General features: G+C 44.4%; 1 protein-coding gene across 4 annotated transcripts in view; it reads left to right on the top strand.

The window, feature by feature from the left end:
* CTNNA2 (catenin alpha 2) overlaps positions 1–18,212 on the top strand; it is a 398,693-nt gene that overhangs the window by 354,352 nt on the left and 26,129 nt on the right. For all 4 annotated transcript variants that reach the window (XM_083571203.1, XM_083571202.1, XM_083571205.1 and 1 more), the window contains 3 exons: positions 1,221–1,402; positions 4,052–4,157; positions 10,243–10,377. In XM_083571203.1, coding sequence (XP_083427329.1) covers positions 1,221–1,402; positions 4,052–4,157; positions 10,243–10,377 — 423 coding nt within the window. The remainder of the gene's footprint in view (positions 1–1,220; positions 1,403–4,051; positions 4,158–10,242; positions 10,378–18,212) is intronic.

The raw sequence follows: 18,212 nt of genomic DNA, 5'->3' as shown, positions 1-18,212 counted from the left end.
AAACAATAAACAAATTAATTCACATCATTTGTTTCACAGTTTACTCTTTTTCTAGACTTCCTTCAGTTTTTCCGTAAATCATTCGTAGCCATCATTTAAGTTACGCATTTCTTAGTTTTATATTGACATTCTTTATATCTATCAATTTGTTCCCTTTAGACAATATTTCTTAATTTTTCACAGTGCTTCTTTAAATCCCCTTAGCGTTATCTGACCATTACTTATACTTTCCAGATATTCCACGAATTTCCGGGATTTTGGTTCAGTTTCAAACTGCCTGCACAGTCAGTTTTGGATTTGGGAAACCCATTCCTTCAATCCCACCACTCCTCTTCATTCAGCTGGTCCCTGACAATGGCTGGCAAGCAGAAAATGAAATAGCTTCCTCCCGCCCTTGAATCTTCTGCTCCCTCTGCAGCTGCTTTCCATCACTGAAGGACACTCCCAGTTGGAAACGCATATGCAACTGCACACATAGTGTATATGCATTGCTCGGGCACACATACGAAGGAGCATCTCACGGGGTGGGGAAGAGCCGTGTTGGGGAAATATCAGGGTTCAAGCCCAATGCCCTGAGCTGCCTGGAATCGAATCTAGAATCAGTAAAACTGGGCATTTGTTTAAGCATTGCAACATAACCTCAACCAGCAAGTAGTCGAGGGTTGGCACACCAAATATGAAAACAGCAGAAAGATTTATATACTTAAAAGAAGCTGGGTTGCTGCTGCCTACAGAGAAGGGAGGAGGCCGTGGGGAGGTTGGTAAGAGCACTGGATTGGCTCTGCCGCTGAATTAGTGCCACCGTATCGTCCCCTTCGCTAAACAGTGGTGATCCAGGAAGTTAGCACAGTGACCTCACCTGACAAGCCACTTCTGCACAGACACATGTTAACAAACTGTCTGTTTATCTCAGTATGAAACAACATCTGGCAATTTTGGGGCCAACCATATGCACTACTCTGCTGAGGTTTCTGGAGCCAATGTTTTAAGCCCAGAAGGTGAAACGCACAACCTGTAGGGTGTCTGAAACCATTGATTTACTCATGGAAATAATACAAATTGCAGAAGCAGACTATCCCAGCCAGTCCTATGGAATTTACAAAATCGAGCTGTTATGAACTGGTTCCTCCGGTTATGTGCAAGTGACTGGAAGCATTTGCTCTTACGACGACTTCAGCTGTTCTTCGTCTTTTAATTGTTCTGTTTTTGTTTCAATCCAGGCTATCATGGCCCAGCTTCCCCAGGAGGAGAAGGCTAAAATCGCAGAGCAAGTAGAGATATTCCACCAAGAAAAGAGCAAACTGGATGCTGAAGTGGCCAAGTGGGACGACAGCGGCAACGATATCATTGTGCTGGCCAAGCAGATGTGTATGATCATGATGGAGATGACAGACTTCACTAGGTATGTATCATGACTCAAACATGATGTCCTCCTTGTCTGCAGAAGGCATCAGGTTTAATCCCCGACAGCTGGGAAAGTCTCCTGGCCTGAAAGCCTGAAGAGCTGCTTTTAGTCAGCGTAGACAACAATGGATTAGATGGACCAATGACCTGACTCTGTATAAGGCAGCTTCCTATGTGGGTAATTGATGAGGAGTTTAGGGGAGCAGGATTGGTTCACCTGCACCTCATTTCTAGCCAAGCTGGTGCCGCAGGAGGCACTGCAACAAAGGCTTAAAATGGAAAACGTGTGGTGGGACGGGCACTCAATTTTGGCACTGAACAAAAGCCCAAGTCCTCCACTGATTTCAGATGAGGGATTTCTCTCACTTGAATACAGTGGTACCTCGGTTTAAGAACAGTCCTGTTTAAGAACTATTTGGTTTACAAACTCCGCAAAACCAGAAATAGTGTCCCGGTTTGAGAACTTTACCTCGGTCTAAGAACGGAATCTGAACGGTGGAAGGGCACCGGCGACGGAAGGCCTCATTTGGGAAAGCGCTCCTTGGTTTAAGAATGGTTTTGGTTTAAGAAAGAACTTCCAGAACGGATTAAGTTCGTACACTGATGTACCACTGTAGTTCTTTGAAACCAAAAAAACCCTTAAAACCCCATCCACACAGAAAACATCACTGTGAAAACAAGAAGCTGAATTAGATAGGCTTTTGTTCTGATTCAGCAGGGCCTTTCTTGTCATGGAGAAACAATATATCCTTGCCTTCTCCCTTTAAAACTAGTTGTTCATTGTTCAGGGAATATTATTTGCATGGGTGAGTGTTCAGTCATGTGGGGCCTCAGCTTTTGCTTGAAGTAGTACAGCCCATAAAGAGATTTGTCACCTTAGAGTCTACCACTCAGACCACCTTGTGATGCCTTGAATGCTTCAAACAGAAAATGCCCAGGCAAAGGCAGCACAGAGGAGATTGTCTTATACTGAATCAGACCATTTGGTCCATCTAGTTCAGCGTTGTCAACTTTGATGGGCAGCAGCTCTCCAAGTCTTCATGGAAGGCGACATTCCCAGCCCTAGATGGAAGATCGAACCTGGAGCCTCCTGTATTCAGGGGCGTAGGAAGCGGGTACAGGGGGGTGCGGTCCATCCCGGGTGCCATCCCTGAGGGGGTGACAAAATGGCACACCGTGGGGGGGTGACACTTATTGCGGGGCCTGGCCTGCAGCACGCCTGAGCCATGCATGTCTCCTCGGAGTGACACGGTGGCTCAGGGCCTCTCGCTGCTCAAATGGCAGTGTGGTGCTTGCATCTGCCAGGTGGACTCCGTGGGCAGCTTGCTGCAGTGCCCTCAGGCACTGCCCCCCTGGGTGGATCGCCACGACACTCCCGTGCACAGATCGCTCCACCCACATGTGTTGCCCCACCCCACCCGCCGCTCCAGGTGCCAGAGCAGCTAGCCAGGGGTCAGCAAACTTTTTCAGCAGGGGGCCAGTCCACTGTCCCTCAGACCTTGTGGGGGGGGGCGTACTATATATTTAACGAATTCCTATGCCCCATAAATAACCCAGAAATGCATTTTAAATAAAAGAACACATTCTACTCATGTAAAAACACTAGGCAGGCCCCACAAATAACCCAGAGATGCATTTTAAATAAAAGGACACATTCTACTCATGTAAAAACACACTGATTCCCAGACCGTCCACGGGCCGGATTGAGAAGGCGATTGGGCCAGATCCGGCCCCCAGGCCTTAGTTTGCCTACCCATGAGCTAGCTGCTCTCCTGCCTGTATTCAAAGCAGATAGTCCACTACTGAGCTAGGCCACCCTTCCCCCAAATGCGTGGAGCTGCATGGGGCAAGGCACAGCTTTTGCATGAAAGGAGAGCTTTTCTTGTCTTTCAGGCATGTGTCTTAAGGAGGCTGATTTTTCCTACCAATGTCCTGACACTTCAGGAACACCTGGATTTTTGCACTTATTACTGTGATGAAGAATTCAACGAGCCCCAAGGCGGTGGGGTTATTCTCTGACCTCTAGTTGCTACGAAGCAATTCCAGTTGTTGTGAAGTAGAAGGAGGAACTGCAAAAAAAGAAAGAAAAGTGACTCTAAAAACAAAGCTGCCTTTTTTCACTGCTTAATCTTAAATATATGCATTAGTGGGTCATTCATGCTTGCTGCAAATGTTGCTTCCCACCCCATGGAAACCCGTGTGCCCCATTTCTGCATTTTGAGTTTGCATTAAGCATAGCTCGGGGAATAACAGAGGGGTTCTATTTTTTCCCCTCTCTCATGAAAAAGCTTTGCATTCCACCAGGGACCCTGTCTTAATGAGCACTTAAAAATGCACATGCTATTAAACATAGTTCATGAGCTTAGAGGCGAAATCAAAGAAAAGTGCTGCCAAAGCATTTTGGAGCATATGAGGGAATCCAGAAGGCTTTTCCTCTATTTTTTTCCTGCTTCTTTTCCTAATCAAGCTATGCCATAATAAGTAGTTGAAAGGTGATGTCGTACTAAATTGGGAAGACGTTCATACTACAGCTCTCTCCCCCCCCCCCTTTTTTGAAGGTTTTTAAAAAACCTCTTATCCAGGATATTAACTCTATTTATTTCCATAATTTAATTAGATGGCACTGTAATTACCTTGTATTTTCCAGGGGTAAGGGACCATTAAAGAATACATCTGATGTCATTAATGCTGCCAAGAAGATTGCAGAAGCTGGCTCAAGAATGGACAAATTGGCCCGTGCTGTGGCTGATCAGGTAATTTCAATGGGAACAAATCCTCTTACAAATAAGTTTTTGAAAATATATGAGGAGAGCTCTCATGCTCAGGTGCTGCAGGCATCTGGTTGGCAACTGTGAGAACAGGATGCTGGACTAGATGGACCACTGGCCTGATCCTGCAGGCTCCTTATTAGACTGTTACCATGATGCCCATGCTAGTGTGCCCTGGTGTTGGCACGACCAAAGGATTCCGAGGCTATCAGGTTCAATTTTTGGTGGAGGCCGGTTCCTAGGAAGTGGCAAAACATTTCTGGGCACGTCAGGTTTAAAGGACTCTTTAGCTGCCCAAAGGATTGTATTGGGGTATCATAGAATCAAAGAATCGTAGAATTGTAGAGTTAGAAGGGGTCCTGAGGATCATCTAGTCCAATGTAGGAATATGCAGCTGTCCCATACGGGGTTCGAACCTGCAACCTTGGCATCATCAGCACCTCGCTCTAACCAACTGAGCTATTCGTGATTTTCTCTTCTCCGACCTTCTGCCTTACCTGTTGGGCAGGCAGGAGAGGAATCACTGTGAAAACTGGATTGTAATAATGATAATAATGAAACTAAGCAGCTGCTTGAGGATTTCCCAAAGTCATCTGGTTGGTCACTGTGAGAACAGAATGCTGGACTAGATGGACAACTGGCCTGATCCAGCCAAGCTCTTGTTTAACGTTCTTATGATCAGCAGAGCCAACCCCACCAAACATTTTGCCTTGCCTTCATTGTATGCATCTGGAGTTGTGATAAATGTGTTAAGCTTCACACAGAGCTACTTCCTCCTGCCTTATACCTTCCAGGTGCTGTAGTCCAACACCCATCATCCCTGGCCATTGGTGCTGTTGGCTAAGACTCGTGAGAGTTGCAGTCCAGAAACATGTGGCAGGCTACAGGTTCCCCATCCCCAAAATGCCTATTAACTGGCATTCTTCAACCCTGCTGCCCTCCAGACGTTCTTGGTCCTTGCAATTCCCATTCTCCTGGAAACTGGCCGTGCGAACAGGAATATCTGGAGGGCATCACATTGGGAAAGGCTGATGTATATAATGGGCTGCTTTATTCAGGGCTCCTGCCATCAGCTCTTTCCATGTCTCCTTCTCCCATTCCCGTAGCCATGGCAATGTTTTATATTTATTTTTAACCATGTTTTGAGAGACAGGGGTTTCTTTTAATAAAAAAAAAAAATATAGCCTGGTTGTCTGGAAGAAGCTACTTCAATTTACATCTGACCACTTAAGCACACTTTCATAAAGAGCCTTCACCTGGGGAGAACAACTGTGCCAACAAGAGCCTCAGAAGAAGAGCCCCTCATGTACTCAGAAGGAAAGTGCTCTGCATGTTTCAAGGACAGCTTTCTATGGGGTGGTCAAAGTCCATAGAATACAGTGAACAACAGAGCGTTATGCAATTACAATTTGTTGTGTTGTGCAATGTACTGTGTTCTAAATACACATGATGTGTATAGATCTTGGCCTTGATGAAGAGCGGCTCTTGTAATTGGTTGGGGCAAATAAATATTTTGCAGTTATTCTTTCTCATATGGGGACAACCCTTCTTTGTTTTCTCAGAGCTGATCACCGACTCTATCTCCTCTGCTCGCACAAAAACGCATTTTGTTTGCTTACTTCCAGAATGACTTAAAACAGCCTTTCTCAACCTGTGGGTCCCCAGATGTTGTTGAACTACAACTCCCATCAGCCCTAGCTAGCAAGGCCAGAGCTCAGGGATGATGGGAGTTGTAGTCCAACAACATCTGGGGACCCACAGGTTGAGAACCACTGAGATAAAATAATGTGAGACAAGCCAGTCTCTTTGCTAGGTAATGCCTGTTTCCCCCACTCCTTCTGCAAGAGAGCGTCATCCATTTCTGAAAATGCAAAGCCATTAAGTGCTGAACTCAAACCATTCCCAAAGTTTGAACCTGGCTGCTGCTGCAGATGATGGTGGTGATGATTAACCACCAAGAATGGGGAAGTATTAAAAAGACAGGTTAGCCACTTAAAAACAACTCTGGGTTTTTTTTTAAATACCCAATTATATATAACGTGAATTTTCCACCACCAAAACTTTGGAGGCCCTTAATGATCAAACTGTATTGCAGAAGTTGGTGTACTTTAAAAATTTGTGTGTGATGGCTGATATGCCAAAACATGGGATTTACCAGAATTTCTGATATCCAAGTAATAGATTTTGAACAGGCACATTTATTGTGTTCTAAACAACCCTTCACCAAAATGTCCCAGGGTCACAGCATATAAAAAGGCAATTATAATGGTAAAAAATATCCCCACCCATTACCCCAAAGTCAGAATACAAGGAGGGCACCAAAATCACTTCCTCAGTTTTCAAAGAACAGGGTAAAGAGATACATCTTTAGCAACTAATGGAAGCGGTCAAGAAATGGTGCCAGATGCAACTGTGTGGGGAGAGAGTTCCACATCCCTGGGGCCATCACTGAGAAGGTCCCCTCAGAAGCTGCAGCCACCATATTTTCCAGATTGATGGAACCATCAGGAGGGCCTGGCAAGATATTTGGGGCCCAAATCTGGGCTCACCCTAGTGCCAGCACTCTGCACTACTATTGTGAAGTAAGTGAGCTGGGAGAGCTTGCAACAGCAATGGAGGTCTCATCATCAATGCCAGGATGCTCCTATAGGGCATCTATCACCATCCAGAGCTTCTTGCTACAATCAGACCAGTCCTCCAAGATGATGCCTCTGCCTCCTGATCTGCAATTGCAGTTGTAAGTTTTAGGATATAGGGAATCTCCAGGCAAGACTTACAGAGACTTCTCCTTGTTGCCCCAACATAAAGTAAAAACTTGATAGCTGGGGCTTGCATGGTTCCACTCATCAGCTGATCAGCACTTTTGCAGAGTGCTATGCAAAAATGGGTCGTCTGATGTCACTGTGATGTCAGGTGATAGACAGGTGGGCAGTCCCTCCCACCCACCCAGGCGGCTTGGTCTGCAGGGGCTGAGGGAGATAAGAATTTAGCCTGCTAGATGAACCCATTTCCCTTCCCCAAGAGTTCTCTGAGAAAGCTCAGAGAAACTGACCTAATTATATAGAATCATGGAATTATAGAGTTGGAAGGGACCAAAAGGATCATCTAGTCCAACCCCCTACAATGCAGGAATAACAGGTAAAGAATCCGTGACAGATAGCCATCTAGAACTCTGAACTCCCCCATTCCTAATTGTGAGTGATTTACAAAGATATTAGAGCAGCTATTGGGCAGGAACAGGGGCAGCAGAAAAGACTATTGGAGGCATAACTCCTATTTAAAACCATCCAGGGTAGCTTGTCCTTCTTTAGAGTCTGAGATATGTAGACGTTTTATGGAAGTTTTGAGACCTCTGTGCAATGTCAACTTTTTATGGACTGTTGCATTTTTAATTACTGTTCTAAAGAGGGAGAGAGATCGAGATATCGTAAGTTTTAATTTGCCGCAATGTGCTTCTGTTGAAACCCTTTCTCAGCTCTCCAGAGAGTTTGTTTTAAAGTTTCTTTCAGATACAAGGGCCTCCAGAGTGGAATAAATATGAGTGTGTTAAATTGTTACTAAGTGGGAAAAGGCTCTCTTTGGGATTCACACTTGAAAGTTACGTTAAGTGTGTGTGCGAAAAAGAGAGAGGGTTGCGTCCAGCTAAATCACGGCACACGCACACAATGAGAGAAATGTTTCGTGGCATTATCATATACGGAATTCATAAGAGATTAGGCTTCATTACCCCAGAGAATTTTCACAGCATTGTTTTTTATTTATTCATTTGGGAGATGGAAAAATAAAACAGTGCCGCTGCTGTTAGGTTGCTCCTCTATATTCTCTTTTCCTGCCAAGTCTTTATCTTGATGGGAGACCTGCTTCCTCCTCCGCCTTGCCAAGTTCCAGATTGCAATTCAGCTCCCCAGGACTTTCCTGATGCTTCAGTGCTGCTCAGTGGCAGCGCATCTGCTTTGCATGCAGAAAACCTCAGGTTCAATCCCTGACAGCTCCAGGTGAAGCCCCCCTGGCCAAAGCCCTGAAGAGCTGTGGCCTTTCACACCACAGTTGACAGAACCAGTGACGGATGGCAGGACCAAATCACCTCCTGCACAAGGATTAGGAAACCTGAGGCCCAGGGGCCAAATGCAGCCCCAAGTCTCTCTATCCGGCCCTCGGCTCTCTCCTCAGGCCACACCCCTCTCCCAGACTACATCTGTAGCCAAATCAGACATCTCCAGGAATTATCTGTATGTTTTTAATAGATCTTTTATATTTATATATAGGTTTAATTCTACAGTGGTACCTCTGGATGCAAACGAGATCCGTTCCAGAGCCCCGTTCGCATCCTGAAGTGAACGTAATACGCGACTGCGCATCTGTGCGTGTGCGGGTCGCGTTTCTCCGCTTCCGCGCATGCGCGTGATGTCATTTTGAGCGTCTATGCATGCGCGAGCGGCGAAACACATTCTGTTACTTCTGGGTTACCATGGAGCGCAACCCGAAAACGCTCAACCTGAAGCGTATTCATCCTGAGGTATGACTGTATTACTTAAAAAACGTTTTAAAATCAGCAGTGGAGCATATGCCTGCACTGCCCAGGGCAGGTGCGCTCCCAAGGGGGGCATGGCATGGAGGATGCCCTCCCAGGCGCGGGATAGCCGCTCGGATGCATGCGCACCTTTGCAGCGGGGGGGTGGAGCGAGCCGCCCACCTGTGACTCCCAAGCCTCCCCCAAGCTGTCAAAATGAAGGGGGAAGGGGGGGAATGCAAAGCAGCACAGGTCCCCACCTTACCCCAGTGACTCGAGGTAGGCTTGGGAGTCACAGGCGTGCGGCGTGCCGAATGTCACCCCCCTCAGTGAGGGCACCCGGGGTGCACTGCCCCCTTCCTACGTCCCTGTTTTTAATGACCCCATATTTTTAGCTGTTCCTATTTTACCTGTAAGGTGCCTTGAGTCTCTGCCAAGGGAGAAGGTGGGGAATAAATAAATATAACAAGAACTCCATTCTCCACATGGGTGCTAATATCCTGTTGTCCCTCTTGCCTCTCTACTTTAACCACAGATCTGCCAGTCCAGTTTGAATTTTGGGTGTTTAATCAGTATTTCGGTTCTTGTAATCATCTGCATATTACTCTCCTGTAATAAATTGTTTGTTTTGTTTTGTTTTGTTTTGTTTTGTTTTGTTTGTTTGTTCTAAGCCTTGTTTAATAGTTAATTCCCACTTGGATAAGTGTCATTTGTCCTGTGGTGCACTATGGCTGTCAGCTCAGGTCCCAAACTTACCTTCTTCATGGACAGGTTCTTAGGTTGCTCTTGCAATTCGGATCATAACCCCTCCCCATACCCCACCATTGGAAGCGAGACACAGAAAGGTATCATTTCACTAATTTATAGAAAATTTGTTGGGACCCAGATAAGTGCATGTTGTTCTTACTGTTGCAGCTGCTATGAAATAGTCCCTTGTGGAGCTGCCACATAAATTGTCTCAAGTTTTTGAACTGATTTTAAAACCTTCCCAGCACTGGCTTGGTTTGACCAACTTTCATTGTGCCTGGTCCGGTTTTGATTTGTATGGTATGTCGCAAACAGCGCCACAGGTGGCATTCCACCGTTGGAGCAAAACGACCCGTTGCCAGTTGTGATGTGACAAAATGGCTTCGCTTCTGTCCTTATAAAAGGTTTGCGGGCCCGAAAGCACTTCTTTTCAACGTAGTCCTTACTGCACCATTTTAAAAAAATATGTGCATTATGCATCAGTAAGACCTTATGTTCAGTGCAAATGGAGCCATGTCCTCAGGAAAAGGCTACAGAAATTACTCTACTTTACAGCTCATCAGGTAACTGACAAACAGTTCTGGTGGTGTTTCCTCCCCTCACCTCTGCTGCTTGTGGGTCCCTTTGTACTTTAAATCACTGTCTTGAGCTATGCGAGAGAACCATCCCTTGTTAAATATGTAGCCAAGGGGTTAAGCAGAACAAATGCCTCTAATACAGTGTTAGCAAACCTGCCCGTTCTTCCCTGTATATTAGGCATATAAACCAAAGCCAATCAAATACATGCTGTTTATCTCTTTTCTTTATCTACAGTGTCCCGATTCAGCCTGTAAGCAAGATCTCTTAGCATACCTGCAACGCATCGCCCTGTACTGTCACCAGCTTAATATCTGTAGCAAGGTGAAGGCGGAAGTTCAGAACCTGGGAGGAGAACTGATCGTCTCAGGGGTAAGCCGGTTTCTGAATCTTGTCACTGGCATGACCTGCTTGCAAGTGAATTTCCAACCCTTCCCCTGCCACCTCCCCAGTTTGGGGGTGGGGCATGCTTTGAAGAAGCAAAATACGTCAGCTGATCATATGCAAGTTTCTTGCTATTCTTTTTATTTTAAAAAAACTTTATCACCCTTTTATTTAGTTTTTTGATTTATTTAGAGCATTTGTACCCTGCTCTTCAGCCAAAAAGGCTCCCGGAGCAGCTTGCATGAAATCAAAGCTAGACGCTCCCCGCCCGCAGGCTGACATTCTAATAAATGAATGAAAAGACAACACACAAGGAAAAAGGAAGGAAGAGGAAAATAAAACTCAGGCGCCAATTTCTAGATAATTGATCCTATATTGACCAGCCGGCATAGTTCAGAGGCAGGAAGTACCTGATGGAGCTGGCCCTTCAGCTTAGCATATGCAATGAACCCTGCATCCCATCTCTCCCACTGAGGCAGCCTGATGAAATTTCTGCCCCCAGATGACAGCTGAGGGAAGGGTGGTGTTGGTGGAACTGGCCTGTTGCAGCAAAGCTGATGGAGCAAGTTCTGCTTCTCAGCTCTCCCAGTGCTGGAATTAGTTGTCCCCAAATGATAACCATTGTTATTCAAGACTTTATAGCTTTGGTCTGCTATCAATAACGCCCCCCTCCTTTTTGTATTTGGCAAAGGCAGGTGGCCCAAGAGAGGAAGAGTCCTGTTCTTGTTATGCACCCTTAGATCTGAGATGGGGGGGGGCACAGGTGCCTTTAACCCTATGCACGCCAGTCTGAACTTCAGCAAAGGCCTTGTAAGTCATTTAATGCTCCACAGTTACTCATCATTGACCTGTGCTCAGTGTGCAGGAGTGAGCAACTGAGGCGCATAAGCAATGGGCATGTACACTGTTCTGGAGGCCAAAGGAGCTTGAAGACTGGCAGCTGCCAACCCCTGCTCTATGGTTCCTTGCAGAACTGCTTGATCCCCTCCCTTCTACTTCACCTGTTAAAAATTAGCCACCTTTCCAGAAGAAACGTAATTTAGGAAGCCCTTGCCAAGCCATGAATATTATAATTAATTGGATCTTTTTTATATTGGCTCCTTGGAAATCCATTTCCTTTGGTGAGCCATAGTAATTTCCCTCCTCTGTGTCAAGGGCAAATATATTGTTAAAGTAGGGAGAGGGTGGGTCATAGGTTTGCACTCACTCAGGCCCCAGTGCATAACTGGGCTGAGCAAATAAAAGCCACCCATACAAAATATGCTTTTAAATTTAAAAACCAGCTTTAGAACGTTCACAAAAGATACTCTTTTGGGACGCCTGTGTAGCTTCATACAAGAGTTTCTTGGAAAGACAAACCCTCTCCCCTCCAAGGAAAGCCACAAACTTTTAATCCTTTGGGTGACCTGAAAAGTGTGTAGAAACCCCTTTTCTTAAAATAAAATAAAATTAAATTAAATTAAATAAAATAAAATAACGTTCCCATGTGACCAGAATAGTGTTTAACCAATTCAGCCATATAGGCAGGCCCAGTCATGTTAGGACAAAGCACTAATATGTGCTTGATTCGTATTTTTAATTTATTTCTTAAAGTACTTATATACTGCCAATGCATACGATATCACATGATAGCATGCAGCAACATATACAATAAAAACAGCATAAGATGCTGAAAATGACTGGCTGATCAAAACCCCCAACCTTTGCATAGGCCTGTCTACATAAATAGGTCTTCAAGAGATGCCTGAAAAGTCAAAAGTGAGGATGTCTGCCCCATCACTTCTGGAAGAGTGTTCCACAGCATAGGAGCCATGATACCAAATGCCCAAGGCCTCCATGATGCAGGGAAAACAGGAGCAGCCCTCCAGATGGTCTCAGGGATTGAGCTGAGAAACAACAACTTAGGTGGTCCTTTAGATATTCTGGACCACAGCTGTTTAGGGCTTTTGTGTATTAATGCCAGCCTTTCCCCATAACAGAAATCCTCTCCCCAGCTTAGTCAACAAAGATGAATCCATTACAGAGCTGTATGAAGACAGGGACTCATTAGCTACTGGGATCACGAGGGGATCACATTTAGCCCCTGCAGGCCCCCTGAAATGTTTGCAATGCACAGAGTGCCCAGAACACTCTCAGCCAGCTCCCTGCAATATAAAAGCCCTCTGTTCACACATGTGTGTACACTCACACGTATGAAACAAGATATATTTTGCTAGTATGCACTACGTGTTGGGTTTGCAAAGGCAGAGTAAGGATTTTATTGTTTTGTTTCTTTATTTTTTCTGGGTGCCCCCACCCCTGCCAGAATAATTGTGGCGAAAACTCCTGCAACAGGGGCTACTGGAAATGTCCTGCTTTTCTTCCTCTCCTCCAAATTGGCGCTGTCTCTTGATACACATGCAGCGTGTTGTAATTTTTTTTAAGTCTTGATGTTCTTAACAGCTGTGGGAACACCCCCTCCCTTCCTCCTTTCTATCTCTCTCATTGCAACAGGCTTAGATCTTCCTCCTTTCTACCTGCTGGCATAACAGGATCTGCTTCCCATCCTCATTAATTATTATCACTTCCACCCGCCTCTTACCAGGCTCCCAACTCAGCACGTGCATCAGCTTGGCTGTTGTGCTTTTTTTCGTTTCTGTCTTCTTCGCTCTCGTTATCTCCGGCGGAAGCTGGCGTTGGGCCGCAGCTCAGATAGTAGCCTTTGCGTTCGTTGTTGTTGGCATACCATCACATGCTGTGAAACCAAAGCAGCCAAACTGCTTGACTTCTCCATTCCCAGTTTGGTAGTCTTTAGCATCTGTTGCTTCTGAACTTTCATCACCACTGTCTTTATATATTTTATTTTCTCTCTCTCTCTCTCTTCCATTCAGCCATAATCCTTGGCAATGCTAGCACCATTATCCTTGTGAATAGTTTGCCTTTGGCATTGCCATTTAACAATTTGTGTTGGAAGCCAAACGCCAAACCCAGAGATCACTGGTATTGACTTCACTTGATCTTTCCACTGTGAAATTTGTACAGGAAGATTTGCCTGCTTTTTTGTCCCTTTTTTTTTAGGTGGGAGGTATCATTATGTATCTATCTCCATTTATGTTTGAAAAACATGAGCACGATACCTTTCTGGCAGATGCTTCAAAGTGCTGGGTACTGTATGCTAAAAGACTATCCAGAGATCTGGATTCCAGCTTCACTTCATCTGTGGTCTCCTTGCCCACTTCCTGCTTCCTGCTTCCATCTTGTTCTTCATTCTCTCTTGGATAGCCAATTGCAAATAAACTGCATTTTATTTGCATAACATGGAAACAAAAAATTGCTCTGGAATCTGCATACAGTACAGTGCTCATGACACCTCCCGAATGATGGTTGAAAAAAACCATTTTATGTTTTGACATGTGTGACCCAGTCCCTTATGGCCTTGGGTTGGAAAAACAGTTACCCAGAAGAAGACTAATATGCATGTATTGTTGTCAGATGGTGTTCATGCTGAGATATGGGTTGCTTGGTGTTTGCTGTGCCCTTGAGGCCAGAGAACTGTAGAAATACTTAACATGGTTTGTGCAAAGTCAGTCCCCCCCCCCAGCGTTTTCTTTATCCTTTAGGATCTTCGTTAAGGATCCAGTACGAGTGAGATGGGAATATGACCTCTCCAGGAATTTTCATTAAGCAACAAATAATAGAAATGAAACATGACTTAATATTGTTATTGGGAAATCGTTATAGTAATAAATGAGAGCTTAAATGGAGTCGTCCCCCGCAATTGGAGCCCTTTTCATACATTTGGTTGGGTACAAACAAATGCATGGAAAGGCGCTATTGGAATCATGTCTTGCCTCCAAGCTCCACATATTCAAAGGTAGAAACTGCACATTAGACTATATGTACCCATATCCTGGAATGCAAGCATCTTCAATATTACAAAGACATTCAGGCATATGCACCCAGACTTCATTTAAATGGTTCACTCGAACATCCCCTTGGTGCTTTCATTTTTATAACAAAATGAACATTTGAGAAAGAGCTGCAGATGAGCAGACGTACTTGGGTCTAGCATTGCTAATGATGTCACTCAATGTAGGAAATCTCATAATAATAATTTTGTGAGTTTTTCCTAATTGATTGGATAGCTAAATTTGTGTCTGTTTTCATAGCAATAATGCAATAGTTCTGGAGGGGTGGGGGGAGTAAACTTTTGTTGTTTTTCAATGATGCACACATACACAGCAGCAGACATCAACTTTAAAAGAGATTTTCTCCTCTGCTTGTTCTAAGACAGTGCCTGTCAACCACCATTGTTTTGTAAGTTCTGATTAATTGAGCAAACTTGCAACCTTATTTGTGATGGGAGGGGAAATCAACTTTTTGGGTGGTTTGCAATGACAAGCTGTTAATGAAATACTTGTGGGAAACAGTTTGGGTCTCTAAAAGTTGACCTTGCTCCAGTGAGTAGGAGGAGGAGGAGTGGAAGCCTGATTACAAAACGTTGGGGACAAAGGAAAGGGCCAGGTCACATTGATACCTGGATTGTGAGCTTCCAGAGGCATTTGGCCAGACACTTTGAGACATGGGATACTGGACTGGATGAACTTTGTTCCAGCAAGACAATTACCATATTTTTTGCTCTATAAGACTCACTTTTTCCCTCCTAAAAAGTAAGGGGAAATGTGTGTGTGTCTTACGGGGCAAATGCAGGCTGCGCAGCTATCCCATAATCCAGAACAGGAAGAGGGATCGCTGCTTTCACTGCGCAGCGATCCCTCTTGCTGTTCTGGCTTCTGAGATTCAGAATATTTTTTTTCTTGTTTTCCTCCTCCAAAAACTACGTGAGTCTTATGGTCTGGTGCGTCTTATAGAGCGAAAAATACGGTATTTTGCTTTTAGGCAAAACTGTGTTCTGGTATCTGAACTCATGAAGGGTTAAAACAAGGATGCTGGCAGATGTGCACATGCAAACCCCAACCTCAACATCCATGACCAGGGGTCGGCAAGGTTTTCCTTGCCTGGGCTGGTTCACTCTAGCGGACATCCCTGCGTGAGCTGGATTGCGCCAATTTCCAGCACCTGCGTCTGTGCAGATGCGATTTCCGGTGCCGCGGAAGCAAGTCCCCGCACTGTGCTGTGCTAAACGGGCACAGGAGACTCGGCGAACAGGTGGCTTCATTTGGGGGTGGCTCGTGGGCCGGTTAAATGACCCCCATGGGCTGCTTTTGGCCCATGAGCTTTAGGTTGCCAACCTCTGTCCATGACATTCCAGAAATTCAGTTTTTTTGTGAAATTTGTGCAGCACTCTCAAAATAAAAAATGTTCTACTGAATGCATGTTATATAGCAAATAAGAACTCTGACTAAACAGGGTTTCTGGTTATGGTGCCGGTTTCTAAACACATTGAATCACACATCCTTTGAAAGCCCCTTTAGACCTTTGTGCAATTGCATTAGGAACTGCTATAGATTGTATACAGAGCATGATCATATCTTGCACGCATTTAAGTTGCATGATTTCTACCACCCACAATTGAAGGCTCCTGGTTGAAATCCTGCATGTTAACTGCAAGTAAGGAAGATAGCTTAAAAACTATTTCCCCCCAGCACAGAAGAGCTTTTAAGCTCTGGTCTGCTTGGGAACAAAGCGCCCTCCCTGCGCCAGCTGCAGAAACCCTGGGATGCTTGTGGGAGGATGGTTCCAGGGCTTTGAGTACACATGCTTTTGAGTATATGCGGAACCCTTGGAACCGACCTCTGTGTAAGATGTGATCATAGTGTATATAGTGTGATTTATTAAAATGTAAATAAATGGGGGTTGACCCAGTTGTACGCACCTACAGTCAAGATTGAGCTAAAAATGATGAACTGACAAGAGTATCACAGCATTATAAATCAGATTGTCAACAAGCTCAGCCTTCTTTTATTGTTTGTTTGTTTATATATTTATTTCAGGATTTATAAATCGTTTGTACGCTCAGAGACTATCTGAGTGCTGTACAAACTGGAATATAAACATAATATAGATCATTAAACAGTATTAAACAAATAAATACCTGCAAGAATTAAGGACCTACAAAAATTGCTGAATTTGGGGAACAAGATACAAAATATAGGCGTGGATGAAAAGAATTTGGTTTTATTGACCTCTTAGGGGCTGGACTGGATCAGCAAGAGTATTGCATATAAGTTATTGAAGAAAATCTGCCTTGGAGAACATTATGGTTTCTCTTTTAAAAACAATATATCAGTATTTATCCTCCTCCCTGCTATGTTGGACAGAAGCAACACTGAGACTAAGGAGGAGGAAGCTGGCAGCCAAGACTCCCTTGTAGATGGGTTGTAGGTAAGTAGGCAAGCAGCTGAGAATCAAGGCAGAGGTTAGTTGGGTCTTAGTGGACCATCTTCCACTGGCAAACCCTCTCTAGCACATGTCAACATGGCTCCTTGAAAGTGGGCTTCCGCTTTGCTTATCTTCAAGGTTGGAGAAGGACAAAAGTGGTTGGACCAGATGCTCAATATGAGCATCTTTTGAGCCTTTTGCAAGTGTTGCAGACTTGATGCTTTTTCAAGTTGAACTACAGGGTCCTTAGTTCATTGGGCATGTGGTCTACCGAGTGAGAGCTTACTTTTTAATATTAGGCAATCCACAAAGGTGAAGAGAAAAGGCAATAAAGAGGGTAGAGAAGGGGATGCATATCACACCAACATGCACTTTTCAAGTCAGTTCAGGCACATTTCATCAGTCAGACGGGGGATCGCTTCTTCACGCAGTTCCATCTCCGTGTTCAGGATCATGAGGAGTAGGTACGGATGGAAGAACCTGTCAATTTCAGTTGCTCATTTTCTCATTTTTCCAATCTTAGATTCAGTTCTCCACATTTCTGCAGCATTTTTTCCTCAATTCATCCTGAATATTCATCAGCATTTTCATGTAAATTTCTCCCAGTAAGCCAATTTATGTATGCAGGTTTAACTGATGTACACAATTTGGAAGCAGTTTCTTCTAGCATAATTCATATATTTTGTTGTTATTTTTACCAGTGCATTTCTTTTTATGCAACTTTCCCCTAATGTAATGCATTTTTATAAACATTGGTTGGAGAACTGCACTGCAAAATTCAGACAAGTTCAGATTTCAAAGGATGGCTGTGTTTCTGTTCCCATGTTGTTTCAGAAAGTGTGGATTTGATGGACTCCCCCTTAAATGCAAACCGAATCCAAAATCTCCCCATCCCTAATGAGGAGAAACATACTGAGCAAACTGGCAGAATGATCCATTCTGTAGCAATTCCTGTGATTGGAAACATCCCCAAAGCATTGTTGCATTTTGCAGAAATTGCCATGGAACAAACGACATATGGGAAATGAGCACTAACTATCCACGTTGGTCGCTTAAGCCCTTGGATAAAAAGGCCTCTGCAGTTTAGGTGGTGTCTTGTGTTATCAGTTTATGGCAGATGTGAAAGTAATCTTGCTGAAATGAGCACAGAAGGACCTGGGGGATACTACTGCTGCACATGAGATGGTGTTGAATGTTGTTAAAAGAGGAACTAATTATTACCACCCTGTATGCTATGCAAATATGCTGATCTGTCATTGGAAGTGATGGGAGACAGTGGTGTATTTAAGCTACCTGCTCAGAGCCCACCAAAATCCAGAGGTATGGTGCAAATTCCCAGCCCAGATCTTTGCATTATGAAAAAGAGGAACAACAAAGCCTAATCTTCTGGAAAGAGAAAGAAGGAAAAAAAACCTTTTCAGTGGAAAGGAAACCATCTGTGTCCTGAATTTTGTCACTTGTCTTCCGTAGGTTATGATGCTTATTCACTTTCCTTGAGTGGG

This window comes from Podarcis filfolensis (assembly GCF_964270895.1).
Source record: "Podarcis filfolensis genome assembly, chromosome: 9".
NCBI classification, from domain to species: domain Eukaryota; kingdom Metazoa; phylum Chordata; class Lepidosauria; order Squamata; family Lacertidae; genus Podarcis; species Podarcis filfolensis.
The sequence above is the reverse complement of the archived record's forward strand: the minus strand, read 5'-3'. Positions and strand labels throughout refer to the sequence as shown.